Source organism: Buteo buteo, chromosome 9 (genome assembly GCF_964188355.1).
Source record: "Buteo buteo chromosome 9, bButBut1.hap1.1, whole genome shotgun sequence".
In the NCBI taxonomy this organism is placed as follows: Eukaryota; Metazoa; Chordata; class Aves; order Accipitriformes; family Accipitridae; genus Buteo; species Buteo buteo.
Genome location: NC_134179.1, coordinates 30,500,158 through 30,519,082, shown reverse-complemented (window position 1 = coordinate 30,519,082; position 18,925 = coordinate 30,500,158). Strand labels below are relative to the sequence as shown.

The following is an 18,925-nucleotide window of genomic DNA, read 5'->3' as shown; positions in this document are numbered from 1 at the left end:
TCCCAACCTCCCCTTCAATCCAAGAGCATCAGAGGTGCCCTCTAATTACCACCTGCATGAAAGGAGGAAAACAGTTGGAAAGCAATCCTCTGTATTTGTTTTACACTGTCCCTTCTGGCTTCGGCACTTTTGTGCCTTGCTTCCTGTTGCTCATGTTTTTTTCCCAGCACAAGATACCCTGTTACGTGTCTGTTGGTTTCTGTTCCTGTGCTGTCTGAAAGACACAGTAAGACAGTGTCTGCAGTGGTATTACCTGCTCAGGGAGAATGGAGAAAATTGCAGGCTTAGCCTAAATATGCTGAACCCTACGCCCAGAGAAATATATTCATGATTTTTTATATATTTATATATATATAAAATAAAAATATAAATATATAAATTTTATATATATAAAAATTACAGGATATGTATAGAAAGATAGCAAATAATCACACCATCGAGCCTCTGTGTTATGTGCCTGAACATTTATTTAGGATTCTAGTAATGAATTAATATTTTGATTGTGTTGATTTCAGAAATTGCTGTTTTCCCTTGGAGGGTCCTTTCTGTATTATGCTGACCACTTTAAACTGTACAGTGGCTTCTGTGCAAACCATATCAAAGTTCAGAAAGTTCTCGAGAGAGGTAATTTATTGTCTTCATTATTGTAATTCATTTGCATGTATTTAAACTGCCATAAGAAATCCCATCAACTTGCAGAGAATACTGGTACAAAGCAAGGGCAAGAACTGAAGGGGTTAGATTCCTTTTGTAACATCCAGGCAGTAGCCTGAATAGGTACAAAAGCATCTTCCACAAGTTTGTGCCATCTGCAGATCTGTTTCATACTAGAAAAAGAAGCAACAAATGGCAGAATAAGTAAGGAATTAATTCCTCTGCCATCGCTTTATTAATTTGATGCAGAAGAAGCCCACAGAGCAGTGGAAAAATTACATTGAGGAATAATATCACCTTGATATGATTGCTCTATTAGCCCTTACATATGTTATTTAATGCAGGAAATAATTATGAAATGAATAGTGTAAACTACTTTTTAAACCTTCTATTGAAAAGGGTGAGGCTTTTGGTGTTGGTTACAAGTTGCAGCTCTGTGCTTTCAAATTATTGTAACTTCTATGACTTCCATGTCCAACTGACCAACTCTTTTATTTACATCTAGCCAAAACAGATAGTGCCTTTAAGGCCTTTCTGGATGCTCGAAATCCCACAAAGCAACACTCGTCTACATTGGAGTCATATCTCATAAAGCCTGTTCAGAGAGTGCTGAAATATCCTCTGCTTTTAAAAGAGCTGGTGTCTCTGACAGATAACGAGAGTGAGGAGCACTATCATTTGACAGGTAACTTCGTCCATTCTTCTACAGGAATGAATATGAGTTAAGTTTTATTTCCAGCCCTTGCTGAAGATGCAGGTAGCCATTCTGGTAGATGTCACAGAATTCATGAAAACCTAGAGAGAATTTCCTCCCTCTCCTTAAAAACAGTAAGTAGCTTTTTCATGCTTTTAGCAAGAAGTCCTACCTGGTATGTCCAAGTCCCACGGAGAAGTAGATATGCTGAGAATTTGCCGTGACAAATAGGACGGGGGTCTTTCTCCTCAATTCTTGCACAGGAGCATGTTGGGTCATAGTGTTTTTTCCCACTTGGGAGACACTGACCAAAGCTCCATCTTGTGGTTATTACTCAGTTCTTACATGTGTCAAAGTTTAACAATGGCACAGAAAGAAATTTTAGCTGTTTGAGGTTTGGCTGTGACTCTTGCTTGCATATAAGAGATCTCTGTCAATGCCTTGCAGTCTTCCCATGTAGAAAGACTTGTCTCTCTAATATATATTAGAGTTGATTGCTTTTCTAGGCTCTCATGCTTGGGACTTCACCCTGGCAAATGCCAGTTCAGGTCTGTCAGCATCTGGTGGATAAAAGTCTAGAGATTTATTTTATGGATTGATTGTCAGTTTAACAAAATAGATTCAGGCAAAATACACTGTCAGCAAAAAGTCATGAGGCTGTTACTGACTTAATACTGTTCCCTTGCCCTTACAACCAAGCTGGGGGTGACTTACTTGCAGGTCAGGATGGATGCCAAACTGCTAAAAGGCTGCATGTTAAGAGCTGGCAGGACTGGGGAAGCTAAGTGCCCTTCTCCAACTCCTTTCTGAATTAACACAAAAGTCTAATGAAATCTAGTGTCATTCTTGCCTAGAAAACAAAATGTAAACAAAACCTGGCCACCAGCACTTAATTTCATGGATACAATCCATGAGGAACTTTTACAACCTAGCACCGTCTTTCTTTGTCTGTTCTGTGGTGAGCCAAATGCAATTTGTTTCTATTAAAGCTCCTCAGATGACTTACCCTACTATGGGTGTAGATTACTGTAGAGATCCTAGTGGCCCTATATATACAAGATGTAAAACCTAACTGAGTTTACTGTCCTGTTGATAGCAACATTCATATATTTGGGGGGTCATCACTGGAATGCTTATTGCAGCCTTTTCAGGCACTTAAGACACAAGACGAGCATTTTTCACTTACTCTGATCAGGAAGCATACCTCTACTATTGCTATGAGAAAGCACTGATATGAAGCTAGAATTCTATTTACCAAACCTTGAACACTGCATCATTTTGCCTGCCTCAAGTGGAATTCAATAAAAATTGTCATCTTTAGAAGACACAGTTGAATTACATAGCTGTCTATGAAATTTTTAAACCTTATAGAAGCGCTGAAGGCAATGGAAAAAGTAGCAAGTCACATCAATGAGATGCAGAAGATATATGAAGATTATGGCACTGTATTTGACCAACTGGTTGCAGACCAAAGTGGAACAGAGAAGGAGGTAAGAGAAAGAACAACATGTTTTATTCACTCCTGAAGCATTATCCTGCTTGCCATTGGGTGTTTTCTCTCTTCCTGAGGTAATTGGGGGAACTTACTTGTGCTGGCATTCCTCCTTTCTCCTTTAATATTTTGACTTCCATTTCACATCTGCCTGTCGAGTTTCTTTTTGTCAGTAGGTTACGGTAAAATTTTCAGACAGCTGCCAGAGCCGCTTTCTGGACTGACAGGAATTGCAAGCGGGAGTAGACATAATTCTCAGTAGGAAAAATCCTCCTCTTCTCAAGTGCTGCAGATTATCCATGCCCCAAGGCATTCAGATTCTATGCTTAGAGTTCTTAAGATATTTTTTCACCCGTATAAATGAAAATGGCAATTTGAGGGATTTCACATTAAGGTCTGCTATTCTCATTCTCTACACTTACAACGCTGAGGCATCCATGGGTATTTGTCAGAACAAACCCCATTACTTAAACTGACTGTGTGCACACATCTCCCAAAACTGGGGCAGCCACGTCTCAACTTAGCTATTTACATCAACCGATTACTAAGCAGATCGAATCCATAAAGGTGAAGATCAGATATGAGAAAAGCCAAATCACCCCCTTTGGCTACCTGGTTTCCCATAATTTATGGGGAAAGAAAACTTAGCCTGGGAGATTCATCACAGTGTTACGTTGTGTCCCACAGAAGAAAGCAGCCTCAGAGTACAAGATCTCCATTAATTCTGCCAGTGTCATTAATACTAATTATTCTATAGAAATTAAAGATAGAGCTAATAAATCAGCCAGTTCACAATTGGCTATATGTAAGTGACAGATCATCAGATCAACTTAATACTCTTCTAAGTTATTAATAGCAAGAACTTCTATCCAGCTTCCAAAACTTAGGGGCTATTACTTTTTATAGTTGTTACCTATTTTAAAAAGGAGATTACTCACACTTCTCCTTCCATAGTGCAGATCCCTCTGCCTTTCTCTCTGTACATAGAGTAAATACAGAAAACATAGATCCTTAAAGTTTTTGATGTGTACTCATTAACATTTTACATATGTGGATCGCAGCACTGATGCGTATATTTATATTATTTATATTATCTACTGTTATAATTTAATACAGGTGACAGAGCTCTCAATGGGAGAACTTCTGATGCACTCTACAGTTTCCTGGCTGAATCCTTTCCCATCACTGGGCAAAGCAAGAAAAGACCTTGAACTTACAGTGTTTGGTAAGTGTCTTCCTTAATGACTCTCTGCTCTTTCAAATCTAAAGAATACCACATTAAATCTTCTCAGAAGATGAAACCCACCATCTCCTTTCCCTGTAGCCATGTGATATCTAGGGTAGACTTACATCTGAAAAAACACATAGCTGTATTTCCTAATATGAGGAAAGTTTCCATTTGTTTGTTTGCTGTTGCTGTTTGCTCAGTGAGCCAACCTCAGCTGCTCTCCTGCCTGTATGTAAACTATGGGAATCGATGATTTTCAAGAGGCAATATTCTCTTTAGAACAATCTGCTAAACCAAGCTTTCAAACGAGGCTAGTAGGAAAATCGTGATTTATTCTACTCTTGTGAATTCAGGCTAAATTCTGCTTTACAGCTACTGCATCAAAATCCCCATCCAGATTATTTTAACCTGAAAAATGGATGTGGAAATGAGAGCATACAAACAAGAGTTTTATTTAATAGTATATATACAATTAATAATTTCATAATTGGCTAAGTAATCTTCCAGTGAAACATCTTAGGTTCTTTGTCCATTTCTTTAAAAAATATTTCTTTAAAATGTCATTGGATAAACACCTACAGAACAACTCCAAGTTGATGAGAGACAAGTTTCTCTTTCTCAGGGCTGTTGTGCACTCCTTCCCTGGGAAGCATGACAGGTTAGGGGAAGGGATGCTTCCAACAGAAGAACGAACAGGAACTACCTGCCAGGTTCCTTGGATGAGCTTCTCCGATCTGCGTATGCCAGACGCTTCCCAGCAGGACATGTGTGAATGAAAGGACTCTTGCCTGATGCTTAGCTTAGACTGCTCGTCTGCCACTTGGGAAACCGAATTTTAGTCTCACTTCGAACCCTATGCGGGTAGCTTAGAAAATGCACCCAATATGTGGAACTGAAGGAAACTGCCAAGCTCTGGGGTTAATGCTGTACTCACTATGGCCACATCCTGGTTTCACATGGGGATGAGACTCGACTGCATACCTTTCTTCTCTTCCACTGGAAGGAAACATGGATGCATGAGCTGGGATAGAGCTATACTGCCCCAGAGTCTGATCTGGGATCCAGGACTGCTCTGCAGAGTCATCCCTTAGTTCACCTGTAGCTTCAAGGCCCCTGTGTTTCTGTTCTTCCTTACAGATGAGAGAGAACATGTCTCTGCCTCCCTGGAGGCTGAAAGATTAGATAATGTTAGTGAGCCACTCCAGTTGGATGTTGTGGAAGCAAGAGAATTCCAGCAGATGGAAAAGTAGGAATCGAGATGTTCAACCTTCCAACTAAACAAGTGCTGAACTGCAGGAAGAACAGACTTTGCGTCCTTTTTCACAGCACTCTCTTGCTATAGGCCCTTCACTGCACTTGAAAATGTCCACTGATTACAAAAAGAAAATCTGAACCTTTACATCTAACCTATGTCTGCTGTATTTGTTTATGTGAAGACTTAAAGGAGCAGGTTATAGCTAGTTTCAGAATAAATGTGTAGAATGGCTTAATTCTAAATGTTCAGAACAAAATCTGAGAAAAAAATAGTGCCATTGCATGAAAAAGAATAGGATGAAAACCCCAGTTGTCATCTTAATACAGGGCAGGTGCTTTTCAATCAGTTTGCTTATCTCATCCTTCACATTCACATGACGACAATAATCAGCTTCTCCAAGATAATATTTTCATTGAATAGTACACCTTAATTAACAGTTTTCCTTTTTTTTCTTTCTTTTTTAGTTTTTAAGAGGGCTGTAATACTGGTGTATAAGGAGAATTACAAACTGAAAAAGAAAATGGTAAGTCTGGTATCAGTGGATGTGGTGGGTGTTCATGCACAGGATCCTACTGCAGTGTGAGATGGACAGTACCGGTGTTGAAGGGGGAGTGACTGTGGTGAAATGCCACCTTCCCTCACTAGGCTGGAATCCTAGCTGTCACAGCTAAAACAAGTGCTCAGTATCTGTGTAGCAATAAATCTTTTTTTGTTACTTAGTAAGCAGCACCATCTTCTCTATGTGAGCCCCATGTTAGTTCCATCAGGTGGAATATGAAACATTGCTATGTAAGAATCATTAATTCTTCCAGATGGCATTTACGATGGCCTACCTTAATGTAGTGTGTAGGTTAAAGACCTGTGTTTATAGACCCTTGGTCATGCTGGAAGGAAAGGAAAAGGGGTGTTATAAACATAACCTCCTCTGTCCCCATTTACAAAACTGGAATGCTGAAGTCAAGTAGCAAGTTGTATAGCCTGAGTACCAGTGGTGAAGTACTGCACCATGCTTGCTTACCGTAACAGATGGAGGGGCACTAAAAGTAGCAGCAGCAGCTACATGATTAATGTATTCTGCTAATCAGCAGTCTGCGGGTTCCTTCATGGGAAACTTGTTCCCTAGTAGTACTTACGTGCAAAGTATTATTTTTATCCATTAAAAACAAGTGCTTTCAAAAGTTGAAATTCCAAAGGTTGTGTCTATCACCATTTCAATTACGTTTACAAGCACATAGTAGGGTACTGAAGGAAAAAGTCTAATGAATTTAGTTTCTCTTCAGAGGCAGGTCTTTGAAAAGTAACACAAAAAAACCCAACGTTTTTTACTTTTACTTCTTAGAAATATCCTTGTTGTTTTTCTTTTTGCAGCCTACTAATGTTCGTGCTGCACATAATTATGGTGACTTGGATCCGTTTAAATTTCGTTGGCTGATTCCTTTATCTGCTCTTCAAGTTCGACTGGGGAACACAGCAGGTAATTCCCTTGCACTGAATACTTTAGGATTAAATGCTTTTTCCGGGATTTTGTAATACTGCTTCTTCGACATGTCTTTGTGGAGCCTATGGAAACAGGCAGGTGTGGAGAAAATAGTATCTACTGCTGTCTCTACACTCAGGGGTACAGGCTTGAGATATTAACAGACTTTATTTGGTATGTTGGCTTATTCCATGAGTTCAGGAAGATACAAGACGATGTGAAGGCATGACAGAATGGAAATCCCCAATGAAAAGATACCATGAACAGGAAGGTGATTTACCATGGTTGACGTCCTGGTGACACCCTTATGCTGTGTGTGTGCTGACCCTTGTATTTTTCCAAATGTGGGAAAGTTGACTGTGTAATTTGTGGTAGTAGAGGGCTGTGTTTTTGTTTCCCTTTGAGTTGATCTTTATGATCCTATCCAGTTCTGTATCTTCTGTAAAGTGTCACTAGGTGTCCAGAGCAAATAAATGCTTTGTGCACCTGGGAGAATGCCTTTTAAGGCTGGAAGGCAGTGAGAAGCAGTAAGAATGGGGGAAAGGAACTCTCCAAGAGAGAAGTTAGCAAAGGCAGCACTAGGCTGCTGCAACAGGATTGTTCAGGGGACTTTCCTTTGAGTTCTGTCTTGGGTGAGATCTTCTGTGGACCCACCCATGGCTATGTTAACACTGCCTTCAGGAGCGGAGGAGCTCTTCACTGGTCTTTCTAATGCCAACGGTTTTGTGAAGTGTATACAAAAATGAAGTTTCCTTCCATGCACAGGAACAGAAAACAGCTGTATCTGGGAACTGATTCACACAAAGTCAGAACTAGAAGGCAGGCCAGAAACAATTTTTCAGTTATGCAGCAGGTAAGCTTTACATGGAGGTTGTATTTGACAAATCACATTAATGGAATTAAAAAAATAAAAGATTTTCCCCTGCGTGACCTTTGCGTCAGCACTTCTAATGCGGTCTCACTCTTTGAATCCAGGCACTATGCCAGTGTTTAACTGCATAAAGTATAACAATTTGAAACCGGAGTGAATTTGGCACAGTGATCCAACATCAGAAATGTGCATAGACATATGATCATAAGTTTCTATATGATATGGGTAAAGTAACTGATTTTATCAGAGTCTCAGTTGGTTAGCAGAAATTACTTTGTGATAAAGACCACTTAAGGGGTGATCTCTCGGTACAGAAGTTACTTTTCAGGTTGCTTTCCTAAGGGGAAGTAACCAAGATCTCAAAACACAGAGCGTGTGAAATGCCTAACAAGACATAAAGATGTTAGCTGCAAAACCACTACTAAAGCAAGCTACTGAAAAAACCCCACTGCATTAAAGCAAATCAGCAGAAGGGAGGCGGGCAGATTTTATCCCAATAGTGTCTTTCTTCAGTGGGGAAAATTAGGTTATCTGTTTTCTTAAACTTGCAGTGACTGTGAGAACAAGACTAACATCGTGAAGGTGATCCGTTCTATTTTGCGGGAGAATTTCAGACGTCACATAAAATGTGAGCTACCGCTGGAGAAAACATGTAAAGATCGCTTTGTCCCCCTCAAGAACCGTGTACCTGCAACAGCCAAATTGGGTAAGAAACACATTCTCAAAGTGAAAAATGGAGTCTGGACTCCAGCACTGGCAGAAGGTTTGCAATTACCATGACTGTAGCGTGTCATGTGCCAGACCCACAAATCCCATTTTTTTCAGGAAGGTGGTAGAGTTTCTCCACAACTAAATACATGACAGGGGCTAGAAGAGATAAGCAAGCTTGCCATCCCCTCCCTGCCAGTGATGTGTCATTAGCTCTCTTAAGGGAAGACTTAATAAGGCCCAAATTAATTTTGCTGGAAAGAGGCAGACTCCCTTTGGCATGCAGCGTTTGTACTCTTTCCTCTGGGTTCCCTTTAGTAACTCAGCCCTAATAACATTTAAAGCTAAAACAGCTGGCAAAAGGCAGGGGTCTTGCTGCTTTCAGTGCACTAAATCTGCATCCCAGCAGATACCCTAATTAAGTACAGGCTTCAGACATTTTAGTTAAATGAGTAGCTACTAGTATTTCAAATTCTCTATCTGATCAGTTGTCTGTAAAATCCCCTTAACATCACAGGAACTGGGACAGTTCAACTCTCCCCTACAACCTGGCCCTCCCGTGTTTGAGGTGCCTGAATCAGCCTTGCTTTCCTGCGGATGTGTGTAAATCATTACTACAATTTTTGGAGGATTTTGTATATATTACACATGAAGGCAAGCATATAGCCCTGGGGTTGGTGGAATGAAAACTCTTGACATGGGCTTGCACTGTTGGTATCAGAATGCTGATACATCTGACCTGGGATGATTATCAAATAAGACTATGTACACTGTAATTGTAAGTAAGTGGGCTATTGAGACAGACAGTATAACCAGGTGATGTTTTACTGAAAAAATAAAACCACCTTTTTTCCTCTGCACAGCTTCCACGAGGTCCTTGAAGGTACTGAAGAATTCATCCAGTAGCGAGTGGAATGGTGACCCAGGGAAAGGCACCTTCCAGGACTCTGATGAATGCAGTCTGAGCAGCAGTACTCAGAGCAGCAGCTGCCACACCACTGACAGCATACAGGAGCCCAAAAATTCATCTCCCGATAAACATGTACAGAGCTGTGCATCTGACTTTTCTAATGTTCTTGTCAAAGAATCCGATATTCTCAGTGATGATGATGATGAAGATGACTATCGGAGCCTGAAGAAGGGCAGCCCTACGAAAGACATTGAAATACAGTTCCAACGGCTGAAGATTTCAGAGGAACCGAGTACTGACTCTGAACGGGATCGGGCTGCTGAAAATGAGGAAGGAGATGGCTTCGAGACAGGAGAGCATCCAAAGCTGGTGCGTGGCCATTTCTGCCCAGTGAAGAGAAAAGTAAACAGTACAAAGCGTAACAGAGGAACTTTAATGGCAATGCAAGAATGTCACCAGTCCCTTGACAGTCACTCTGATGCTGCAAACCTAGATCTGAACTCTATTTTAGAGAGAGAATTTAGCGTCCAGAGTTTGACATCTGTAGTTAATGAGGACTGCTTTTATGAAGCTGTGGAAAGGCATGGGAAATCCTAGCTTTGTAAGCACTATATTTAAAATATTCATTTGAAGTCCACATAAAATTCAACAAACTTATTTTGCTTTAAAACTAGTACATTCATGGAGGCTGCAGGAAAACTACTACCCGATTTTGTGCACTAATACATTTTTTTCCACAAAAACAGCTGTAAAGGATTGTTAAGTTATTTTAATTTATTGTGGATCAAAAATAGATTAAGTTGGCCAAGGTCTGTAAATTAGTTCAATCCCATTCAAGCAGTTATTAAGATGATGTAGTGTTCTTGGGGAGGGGAAGGGAAGGATGGCCTCATTAGTATTTTAAGTGACATGGAAAAGGTGCTAGTGAGTGGCAGAGGGGATTACAATGGAAAGTAGCATTGCAAAATGAATTTTTCAATACCTTGGGCATTTTATTTCTTTGGTTTTCATTTTTGCTTTATTTAAAGCAGAATTAAGTTATTTTAATGTGTTTTAGTGCACAATAGTGCAGAAATTTCATTTTTGTAAGTTTCAAGATGCTGTTTATACTTTATACATATGTGTAAATATACAAAAACAAAGCTTGGCCTGTAATCTTTTATTTGACTGTATTTTTTATTTTCTCTACCAGCCTGTACAGTAAAGGACAAATAAGTATTGTACTTAACCATGTTTCTACTTTTTATCACGCTGCTTTTCTCTAGTTGGAGCTTTAAATCCCAAATTCTTTGCTTTTGCATAAATGAGAAGAGTATTAGCAGACCTTGAGGCAATCTGTGCACTTTATCCTCCTTTAAGCCAGTCACTTGAGTATATTTATACAAGAGTTTTGGCTTTTGTTTTTTAAATTACTCTGCACAGTAGGATGTTCCAGGATAAAAAGAGCACAAAAACCCACATGCCATCTTACATGCTGAAGTATGAAAAGTATTTTTTCTTATGTTTCAATAATTCACTTTTTTTCATACAAAACCCTTATTTCAGAACTATCCCAACTTAATTACATGTCTCACAACATATCTTGTTTTTGGTATATGTTCTAGCCATTCCCCCGAATTAAAAAGAACCTGTAGGCACCTTGTAACTTTGACTGTCTTTTCACTTTTGTCTGCAGCTGAATGGAATGAATAAATAAAATGGGAAAGCCCTCCCTCTCCACCACTTTCTCAAAAGTAATTCTTCCATACCTGTACAGATGCGGGAATATATAAGCCTCCTCTTACTGAATCAACACCTCTAGATCAAGGAGTTAAAACTAATTAAAAAAAAAAAAATTAAAAAATCAGTCTGCTGCAATTACAGCTCATTTTCCTCTTCAGTCTGTTCAAGTTGACTGGTACTTTTAAGTAAAGGCCTCAACTTCTTTTGCTTTAGTTCTTCTCTGTAATTGTACACAAAAAGGCTTGGGTCTTCATCGCACATTTTCCTGTATGTATCGCACAGATTTCTGAACTGTGACATGGAGAGCTGAAAAGGACGCAGAGTTGGATCAACATTTGCTGTCATCATCAGCTCTTCTGTTCTTTTCAAACGTCCACTTTCAGGGAACAAGGTCCTAAAAGATGTGGGGAGAAGACAAATTCAAACAACTCAGTTTCCCTTAAGAGTAACAGGATCCTCTTGGGAATTCACTTAATATAGGTTTACTATTAAGTATGTCATTATTTTAGCTCTGGCATTCTTAATATAGCACATTATCTAAGCAAATGGAAACATATAAGGGCCCTTTTTCTGCAAATGCAAATTATGACAACATAGGAAAGCATATACATACATTGTACATTAAACACATGCATATATGTTTGCTAATATTAAAGAGAGCTTTGGGTATGGATACAGTCACATAGCTGCCTTAGAATTAGCCTCATATTTAGAGAGCAGCAACAGATTAAACTGTGCAAAGCAGATCAGATCCAAACCATATGACTGACTTTCAGGCTGTTTCATTCCAATGGGAAAGGTATTATCAACTTGTCATTAATACCATAATTCCAATGCCAGAAAAAAAACCAAGAAGGAGGAAAGGAGTATTTAATTATCTTTTGCTTTTTAGTATTTAGAACTTGGAGAATGTGCTAGGAGTCCTAGATTTTGTTTTCAGCTCTGTCACTGTTCATAGTCAGTCATATCAGTTCATTTACTCTGTAGCCAGGCGCATTAGTGCCTCTCTCTCACAAGTTCCCCAAATTTTAGTGAATAGTATTAGTTCAAATGATTTCTAATGTCTCACAAAAATGCATACGAAGTGCAAACTATTGAAAGGACTAGCTCTTATTAGCAGTAGTTCTCAATCTACAATGAAAATTTGCACATTGTTGATGTGCATGTCTCAATTTTCAAATGATCTGCCTCTGTCATACATACATAAGACCTAAAAATACTGTGCATCTAATACAGTAACACCCCAGCTGTGTTTTGCAGGTTGGCTGGATAAGCTAGTCAGAAGGCTTTGTGTAAGTAAGTGAGTTTGATCTTAGTGGGCAGATGGAATACAAAGTTAAGAAAGGGTTTAAAGTGACAAGAAAATCTGGAACTTCTGGGAACAACCTCGGTTAAAGCATGTGCTACTCCAGGTCTTGGTCAAAAATGTCCCCATTAGTTCAGCACCTAGGTCAGCAAGGTTAAAATGGATCCATCCTTATTTTTATACCCCTCCTTAAGTTTTTCTCTCCTTTGATTGGGTAGTTGAGAGACATACCTGGAGCCAAAAATGTTTAATCGCCTTTTATATTAAGACTATGAACCATCCTATAAATGTCCATGAATAGCAACTCAAACTACAATATTTTTCTTCAGGGACTTACTAGCTTAATCTTATATGCCATGTGTCTTAGATCCCAGAATTTACAGGCAAATGTAAACTGATTCTATTAACTTGTTTCTATACAGTATGTGCGAGACAGATAGATACCTTATAATGAACTTAATAGCCTTATTATACATCAAAATTTGCTATTTTTTTCAGGTCAGCTAAAGAGTAAGAGGACTGCGTTTCTTAGCTGCACACTACAGCTAAAGTATGATAAGCTGCTAGGGGATATGTGATGTCCAAAAGTTCAGATTCCCCCTCCTTGCCTCAAAAGAATGTAGAGCAGTTATTAGCAATTTGAGATTACACAACAGTTGTGGGTTTTGGGGTTTGTGTTTTGGTTTTGGTTTGTTTTGGTTTTTTTTAACTTTGGAAAAAATATTCTACATAATGTAGATATGTTGATTGCACATGCCTTCTGCTTACACTGTCAACAGAAACAGTTCTTCCACAAAAAACCTCCCAACAAAACACCACCCTGTAAATCAAATACAAATCAATCTAGAGTTTGGATACCTCATTTTCTAACCACCTCCAAATGCACACTCAAACCTTAACACAGGCAAATTGGTACTCATTTTAGATCCAGTGTCTGCGTCCCTAACATGAATAGATTCACCGCCTCAAGCAAAAAAAAACCCCAATCTGGAGGCAAAATTCTATGTTCACCTTTAAAAGTGACGTGTAGGGCTTGTAGTTCCATAAAAAGCATCCATGCCAATTCTAGACTGCATCGGGGCCAAAATCATGCCCAGCAACATTCAGTTAGCCCAAGCTGCAGCAGCATGCCTCTAGTCCTAACAGCAGCTCTGTCACATGTTCTACAATGCCGAATGCTGGGTTTTTCCCATACCAAGTCAGACATGTGGCTATGCTGGAGTTTTAACAGGAACCTTGGTGAACAGACTGCAGGTTTCTTGCATCAGTTAGAGAACCTAGTAAATTCCCTTAGTAAGACATGGGGATTTTTAAAGAGTCAGTAAGAACTCCATAAAAGGGCAAGTGCAAAACCAACAATTTGACCTTTTGACATTATCCCCAAATAAGTAAAATTTCGCACAGATGATGTTCTCCCTCCTCACACTGCCATCTTTGGTTCTGAATTTTGATACTTTCATTTTTTAACTAACAAATGCTGTAGTTTTTGTAGTTGGGTTTTTTCTTTGGTTTCTGAGACAATCAATTGGAAAGATCACCCATTTATCCTAGTAATTTTAACAACTTCAACTGCTCTAACAAAAATGCACAGTAATTATTATATAATTACAGTGGAAAAAGATTCATCTCATACTTTTATCTCCAGAAACCACTCTGAAATTGAAAGATCTGATGAACTATGATGACAAATTTAAAATGGGACGAATAAAATCAAATGCATAGCTACAAGTGTTTCTCAACTGATTTAGTAGCTGACACATTTACAAAACCATTATCTGAGAATTTTTCATTAAAGATCCTTACCCAATTCCACGGAAGCAGTATTTTCTTCTAAACTGAAAAACACTTTTAACCACTTTTTCTACTAGCTCAAACGGCTGCTGTATCTTTGGTTGCACCAATGGCGTGAAATGTACCACAGCCACATCCACCTACACGGAAAAGAAAGATAAATTTGACTAGATATATTCCTGAGATGATACATTATTTCTAAGTTAACTGGCTAGACGTGAGGAAACAGGCAGAACACAGGAAGACGTTATTGCAACAGGTAACATAGCTGTGCAGTGACTAATGTCATAGTAGCTGAATATAAAGATTTGGCTTAACTTTCAAGGCCCTACAGAATTTTAGTCTTAGTCATCTACATATTTCCAATTAGTTCACATGCCATTAGTACTTAGTACTTTTTCCCCCATGGCACTTCCTCCATCTAGAACAACTTCCATGTAATCTGTAAAGTAATTAGCACTTTCTTTAGATCCTTCCACAAGACAATTCTGACATGATATACAAATTAGACAATATTCAATATACAGGCTGAAGGGCAGCTGGAGAAAATTGGTATTATAATTAGAAATCAAACCCATTCCCTATATGTTTTCTGTTGCTCTAGGGCTTTTCTAAACTGTAAGCCAAGGAATTACTTTTCAACATACTAAGATTTTAAAATTCTAGTCTTTTTAAAGGAATGGTAGGTAGAAATAGGTTTGCATTCAGTTCAAGTGACCATACAACTTTGTATTTACACTGTGTATCACAGTTCATCCAAAATTATATCTGAATGATTCTACAAAGATTTTTTTTCAAGCTTGTTTTATTCTTTTATTGTTCTAAAATCAGCTTGGGTCACAGAACAGTCACTTTGCCTTTGTCTGAAAAGAGAATGAAATAATATCCTCCTTTCAGTGTACACACACACACACACACACATATATATATATAAAAACCACAAAATATGTCACACAATTACAGAGACACTGTATTATACAGAAATGCCCTGGATTCAGAATTCTGTGTTTAAAAAATACAGCCTGGGCTAAAAATCCAGTTCTGTACAACATTGAACAAAGCAGTTCATCTTCTAAACTAGGTATTAACAACAATAAAAATGAAAAATTTCATGGAGGAGCACACTGAAAATTTGTACAATTTGTACACCTACTGGTACTGAATGACTACAAAATTTTTAAGTGCCAGACTGTTAAAAATATTCAGTCTCTTATTAAAAAAGTCTGCTAATGCAATGGACAATCATCTATCTTTTTAAAAGGTCATAGAACAGATTCTATGTGATGTTAAATTGAAGACATGCTAGTTAGTTATGACTGAAATAAAAGATACACTCAGGCCAAAGAACAGCTGCTGTTCTAAGCACACTCTCAGCGTACCAATTGTTTGAGAAAACCCATAGCAAGAGAGTACTTCAAAAAAAAAAGAGTTTTTTTCCTACTGTTTTAACTAAACCTGCTCTAAGAAGTTTGTGGGTTTCTTTAAAATCAATTAAATTGCAGTAACCTCTGATGTGGACATATTCTTTTGGCACATAGGTGCCATCCACCCATGTTGTACTTTCAGTGGGAACAGCTCAGCTGTCAAGTACATCTATCCAGTACAACTGCTTCAACAGCAGAGGTTCTGTATTTGCTTAAAACAGAAATTATGAAATTCAAACAACATAAGGTTTTCACATAGACAGAACATATGAAGCTGAACAAAAGTACTGGCTAGAGAAAGGAAAGAAAATACCGATTAATGCTGCTGGTGAAAAAAAAAAAAAACAGAGCAAGGTTCCAGTATTAGCACTGCTGATCTCAAGTATATGTTACACACAGTGTTTTTTGTCTACTTTTCCACCTTTTCTGAAAGCTAGAGTTAAGAATAAGGCAGAAAAAAAATATTTAAATTACTTAAATGTAAAGACACAAGAACTTATTTAAAAATGGGGTGACAAAGAAAACTTGACATATGGAATCTGCAGTGAAACACCATAAATGTGTTTTTTAAAGGAGTTTCTGAATTTCTCAAGTGTTAATAGCTTCTACCTTTGCCACACGTTGCTGCTACCTATCAGGAAGACCACAGGAACACAGTGAAAACTTGTGTTCACACTGACTGTCAGAAAAGTTTATCTTTTTGAACAGGGCAAATAATAAAGACTTCACATGACCAATCAGCCCCTTATACAGAAATACTAAGGGCTTATTTACACATGTATATGTTTATCAAAATTTTTGTCAAGAAATAAACCAAGATATTTCCCCCACAAAATTAGGGGTGAGAAAACCACCAGAGACCATTTCGGATCTCCTAGTTGCCTCAATTTTGCCAAGCTGCTTGTAAGTAAGATATGATGGCTCTTTGGGAGATGGAGCTGAATCTTTAACAAAAATTTCTGAAGGAAAAGAGAAAAAGAATACAATCGAGATGCAGTGTACAGTTTAAGAGAAAAACAGCTCAATTTGCAATCTCAAGGCCAGTGGGCAGTAATTTCTGCTTCTGAAACAAAACACAGCACTTCTCAGCATTTGTTCCTTTATAGACGCTGTTTTCTTTGGACCCCAGGAAAGCTGCCTGGTTACTATAGCAACAGATACAGCAGAATGCTTTTCACTTGTAATTGGCCACTCCTTTAATATTATACATGCTATTTTTCCTTAACCTTTTTAATACACATAAAATAGAGAGTAGAATTATGAAAGCCAATAGAATGCACAAGAGCACTTAAAATACACAAGTTAATTTGCTGATAATTTTATTAGTAACACTTTTTTTTCACCCCATCAAGTATGCTAGAAATATTTACAAAATAATACTCAATTCTTACAAAATAATGAATATGAAAATTATTCAACTGATATATCCTGAACTGTCAATAGTACAGCAATTATTCACCCCTTGCTGCTTTAGTGTATCTGTACAATGAAGGTTTATGTTCTGGTAGGGTAGAAGGAACACATGACAGTACAATTTAATTCAGGGAAGTCTGCTGCCTTGCTGATGAAATCAACACTCTAAACCAGAATAAGCTTCAATGAGACAATTTTATTAATTGTTGACAATAAAGGTCTCATGACAGGCAATACATGTATCTTGCAACAGGGCTGTATTAAAAGCAAACCCGCATACCCTTTTTTAAGCTGTAATTTACTCACAGGGAACGGAAACATAAACAGAACATATTACAGGTTCATTAAAACAGACTGCTTGAGATCCTACTAAGATAGTTCTAAGCCAGCACTTTCACCAACCAAGTGTTCAGTACCAACACTTTATCTATTACAGACAAATGTTAGTGTATCTCATACCAATCTTGTTCCGATGCGAGGGTTTCATTTTGGTTCACTTCCAGCAGAAAATAACTGTGCCACTGCACTAATAGCAATAATCTAATTCCTGTGTAAGAACAGCTTTGTAATAACTTAACTCTATTCACACTAGGCTCACAAACAGGATCACAGGAACCCAAAAGTCAGGTACAGAACCTATGGGTATCTCACTGCTGCAATCAGCAAGACTTTGCTCCTAACTTCTTGACTTCCCACACCAACTTAAGGCCACTTCTCTGATGTGCTGCAGTTACCATATAAGCCTTATTAGTAACTTTATTCCTTCGCTCTTTTTATACAGACTCATACAAAGGTAACAAGTTATGGGATGACCTACAGAAGGCTAAGGCTATCAAGAAGAGATAAACAAAACCTGTAGTTGAATAGAAATGTCCTGCTGTTCCAATTACAAATTAAAATAAATTGCATAGTTCTTTGCTAGGAAATTTAAACTCTTAATAAGATTATCTGTGATGAAAAAAAAACCAACAACCGACAAACAACAAAACCCTCTGGCCTTGGCTCTCAGTTAAACTTAAATGAATTCTACCCTCACCCCTCATCCCCCTCCCCAAATCCATAAGACTACAGAGTTTCTGGATTCTCAAGAGTTTACTCCTTTTAATCACTGTTCACAGTTTTCATCATAGAACCTGGATATCATTATGTATTTAGGACTAAGGGCCTCCGTGTGTTTTTCCGCATAATCTCTTTGCTTTCCCTTACTGAGTGTTTGTCAAATGCAACTCATTAAACAAAGTACTCCTTTATTCTCGGGTAGATGGAACTAAGAGCGAACAAACAGCAGTAATGCACTTGCTGCAGAGAAGAGAAAAAAAACAACATTCCAAGAAATTTTGTTAATACATGCCAATGCAGTTTTATATGAGATGGGATAGTTCCATTGAAGAGAAACTGCATTTTTCCAGGATTTCTACAGTGAAGAAAACATCTCAGACCTCACATCCAGCAGTAAGTGCTACACAAACAGGAATGAAACATAACTGTATTTTTTATTACACTTGCAGTGCTTATACTTGAACTTATCATGCCTTTAATTTGGTTCATCCCATTAAATGTAATGTACGATTACTATTTGCAGTGGTTTGTGTTTATGTTTGCATGTTTGTATATGCTGAAATTTTAAAAGGAAGCAATGAAAAAGGCTAACACAAGATCCTAATTAGCTGTTCCAGAATATGCTTTTGAATGAGTTCTGAGCTATCCAGACATGTCAGTTCCTTCTGTAAAAGGAAGTTAAACCATCTTTCTCATGGGCCCAATACAGCAAATGATATGTATTTGCCAAAGCAACTCTTCACAGTTTGAACAAACCGGATTTGGAAATAGGCAGGTCTTCGAAATAACATTTTAAAAATGAGTAGCTGTTAATATTATCGCCTTAACTATAAGCATTTTTATATAGATATATATATGCTGGACAGAGTTAGCACAACCTTGAACAATTACCTGAACCAAGTACAATGTATAAATTAGAGG

At 38.1% G+C, this 18,925-nt stretch overlaps 2 protein-coding genes across 11 annotated transcripts in view; one reads left to right on the top strand and one right to left on the bottom strand.

Moving 5' to 3' along the window:
* The window catches only part of TIAM2 (TIAM Rac1 associated GEF 2), a 175,320-nt gene extending 164,323 nt beyond the window's left edge, over positions 1 to 10,997 (top strand). For all 8 annotated transcript variants that reach the window (XM_075035945.1, XM_075035948.1, XM_075035942.1 and 5 more), the window contains 9 exons: positions 516 to 624; positions 1,160 to 1,339; positions 2,720 to 2,838; positions 3,957 to 4,065; positions 5,788 to 5,846; positions 6,692 to 6,797; positions 7,566 to 7,653; positions 8,223 to 8,377; positions 9,243 to 10,997. In XM_075035945.1, the coding sequence (XP_074892046.1) occupies positions 516 to 624; positions 1,160 to 1,339; positions 2,720 to 2,838; positions 3,957 to 4,065; positions 5,788 to 5,846; positions 6,692 to 6,797; positions 7,566 to 7,653; positions 8,223 to 8,377; positions 9,243 to 9,886 (1,569 nt within the window). In that variant the 3' untranslated portion in view covers positions 9,887 to 10,997. The remainder of the gene's footprint in view (positions 1 to 515; positions 625 to 1,159; positions 1,340 to 2,719; positions 2,839 to 3,956; positions 4,066 to 5,787; positions 5,847 to 6,691; positions 6,798 to 7,565; positions 7,654 to 8,222; positions 8,378 to 9,242) is intronic.
* Positions 10,561 to 18,925, bottom strand: part of TFB1M (transcription factor B1, mitochondrial) — a 27,193-nt gene continuing 18,828 nt past the window's right edge. For all 3 annotated transcript variants that reach the window (XM_075035959.1, XM_075035957.1, XM_075035960.1), the window contains exons 7-8: positions 14,121 to 14,248; positions 10,561 to 11,405 (exon numbers count right to left, since the gene is read on the bottom strand). In XM_075035959.1, the coding sequence (XP_074892060.1) occupies positions 11,147 to 11,405; positions 14,121 to 14,248 (387 nt within the window). In that variant the 3' untranslated portion in view covers positions 10,561 to 11,146. The remainder of the gene's footprint in view (positions 11,406 to 14,120; positions 14,249 to 18,925) is intronic.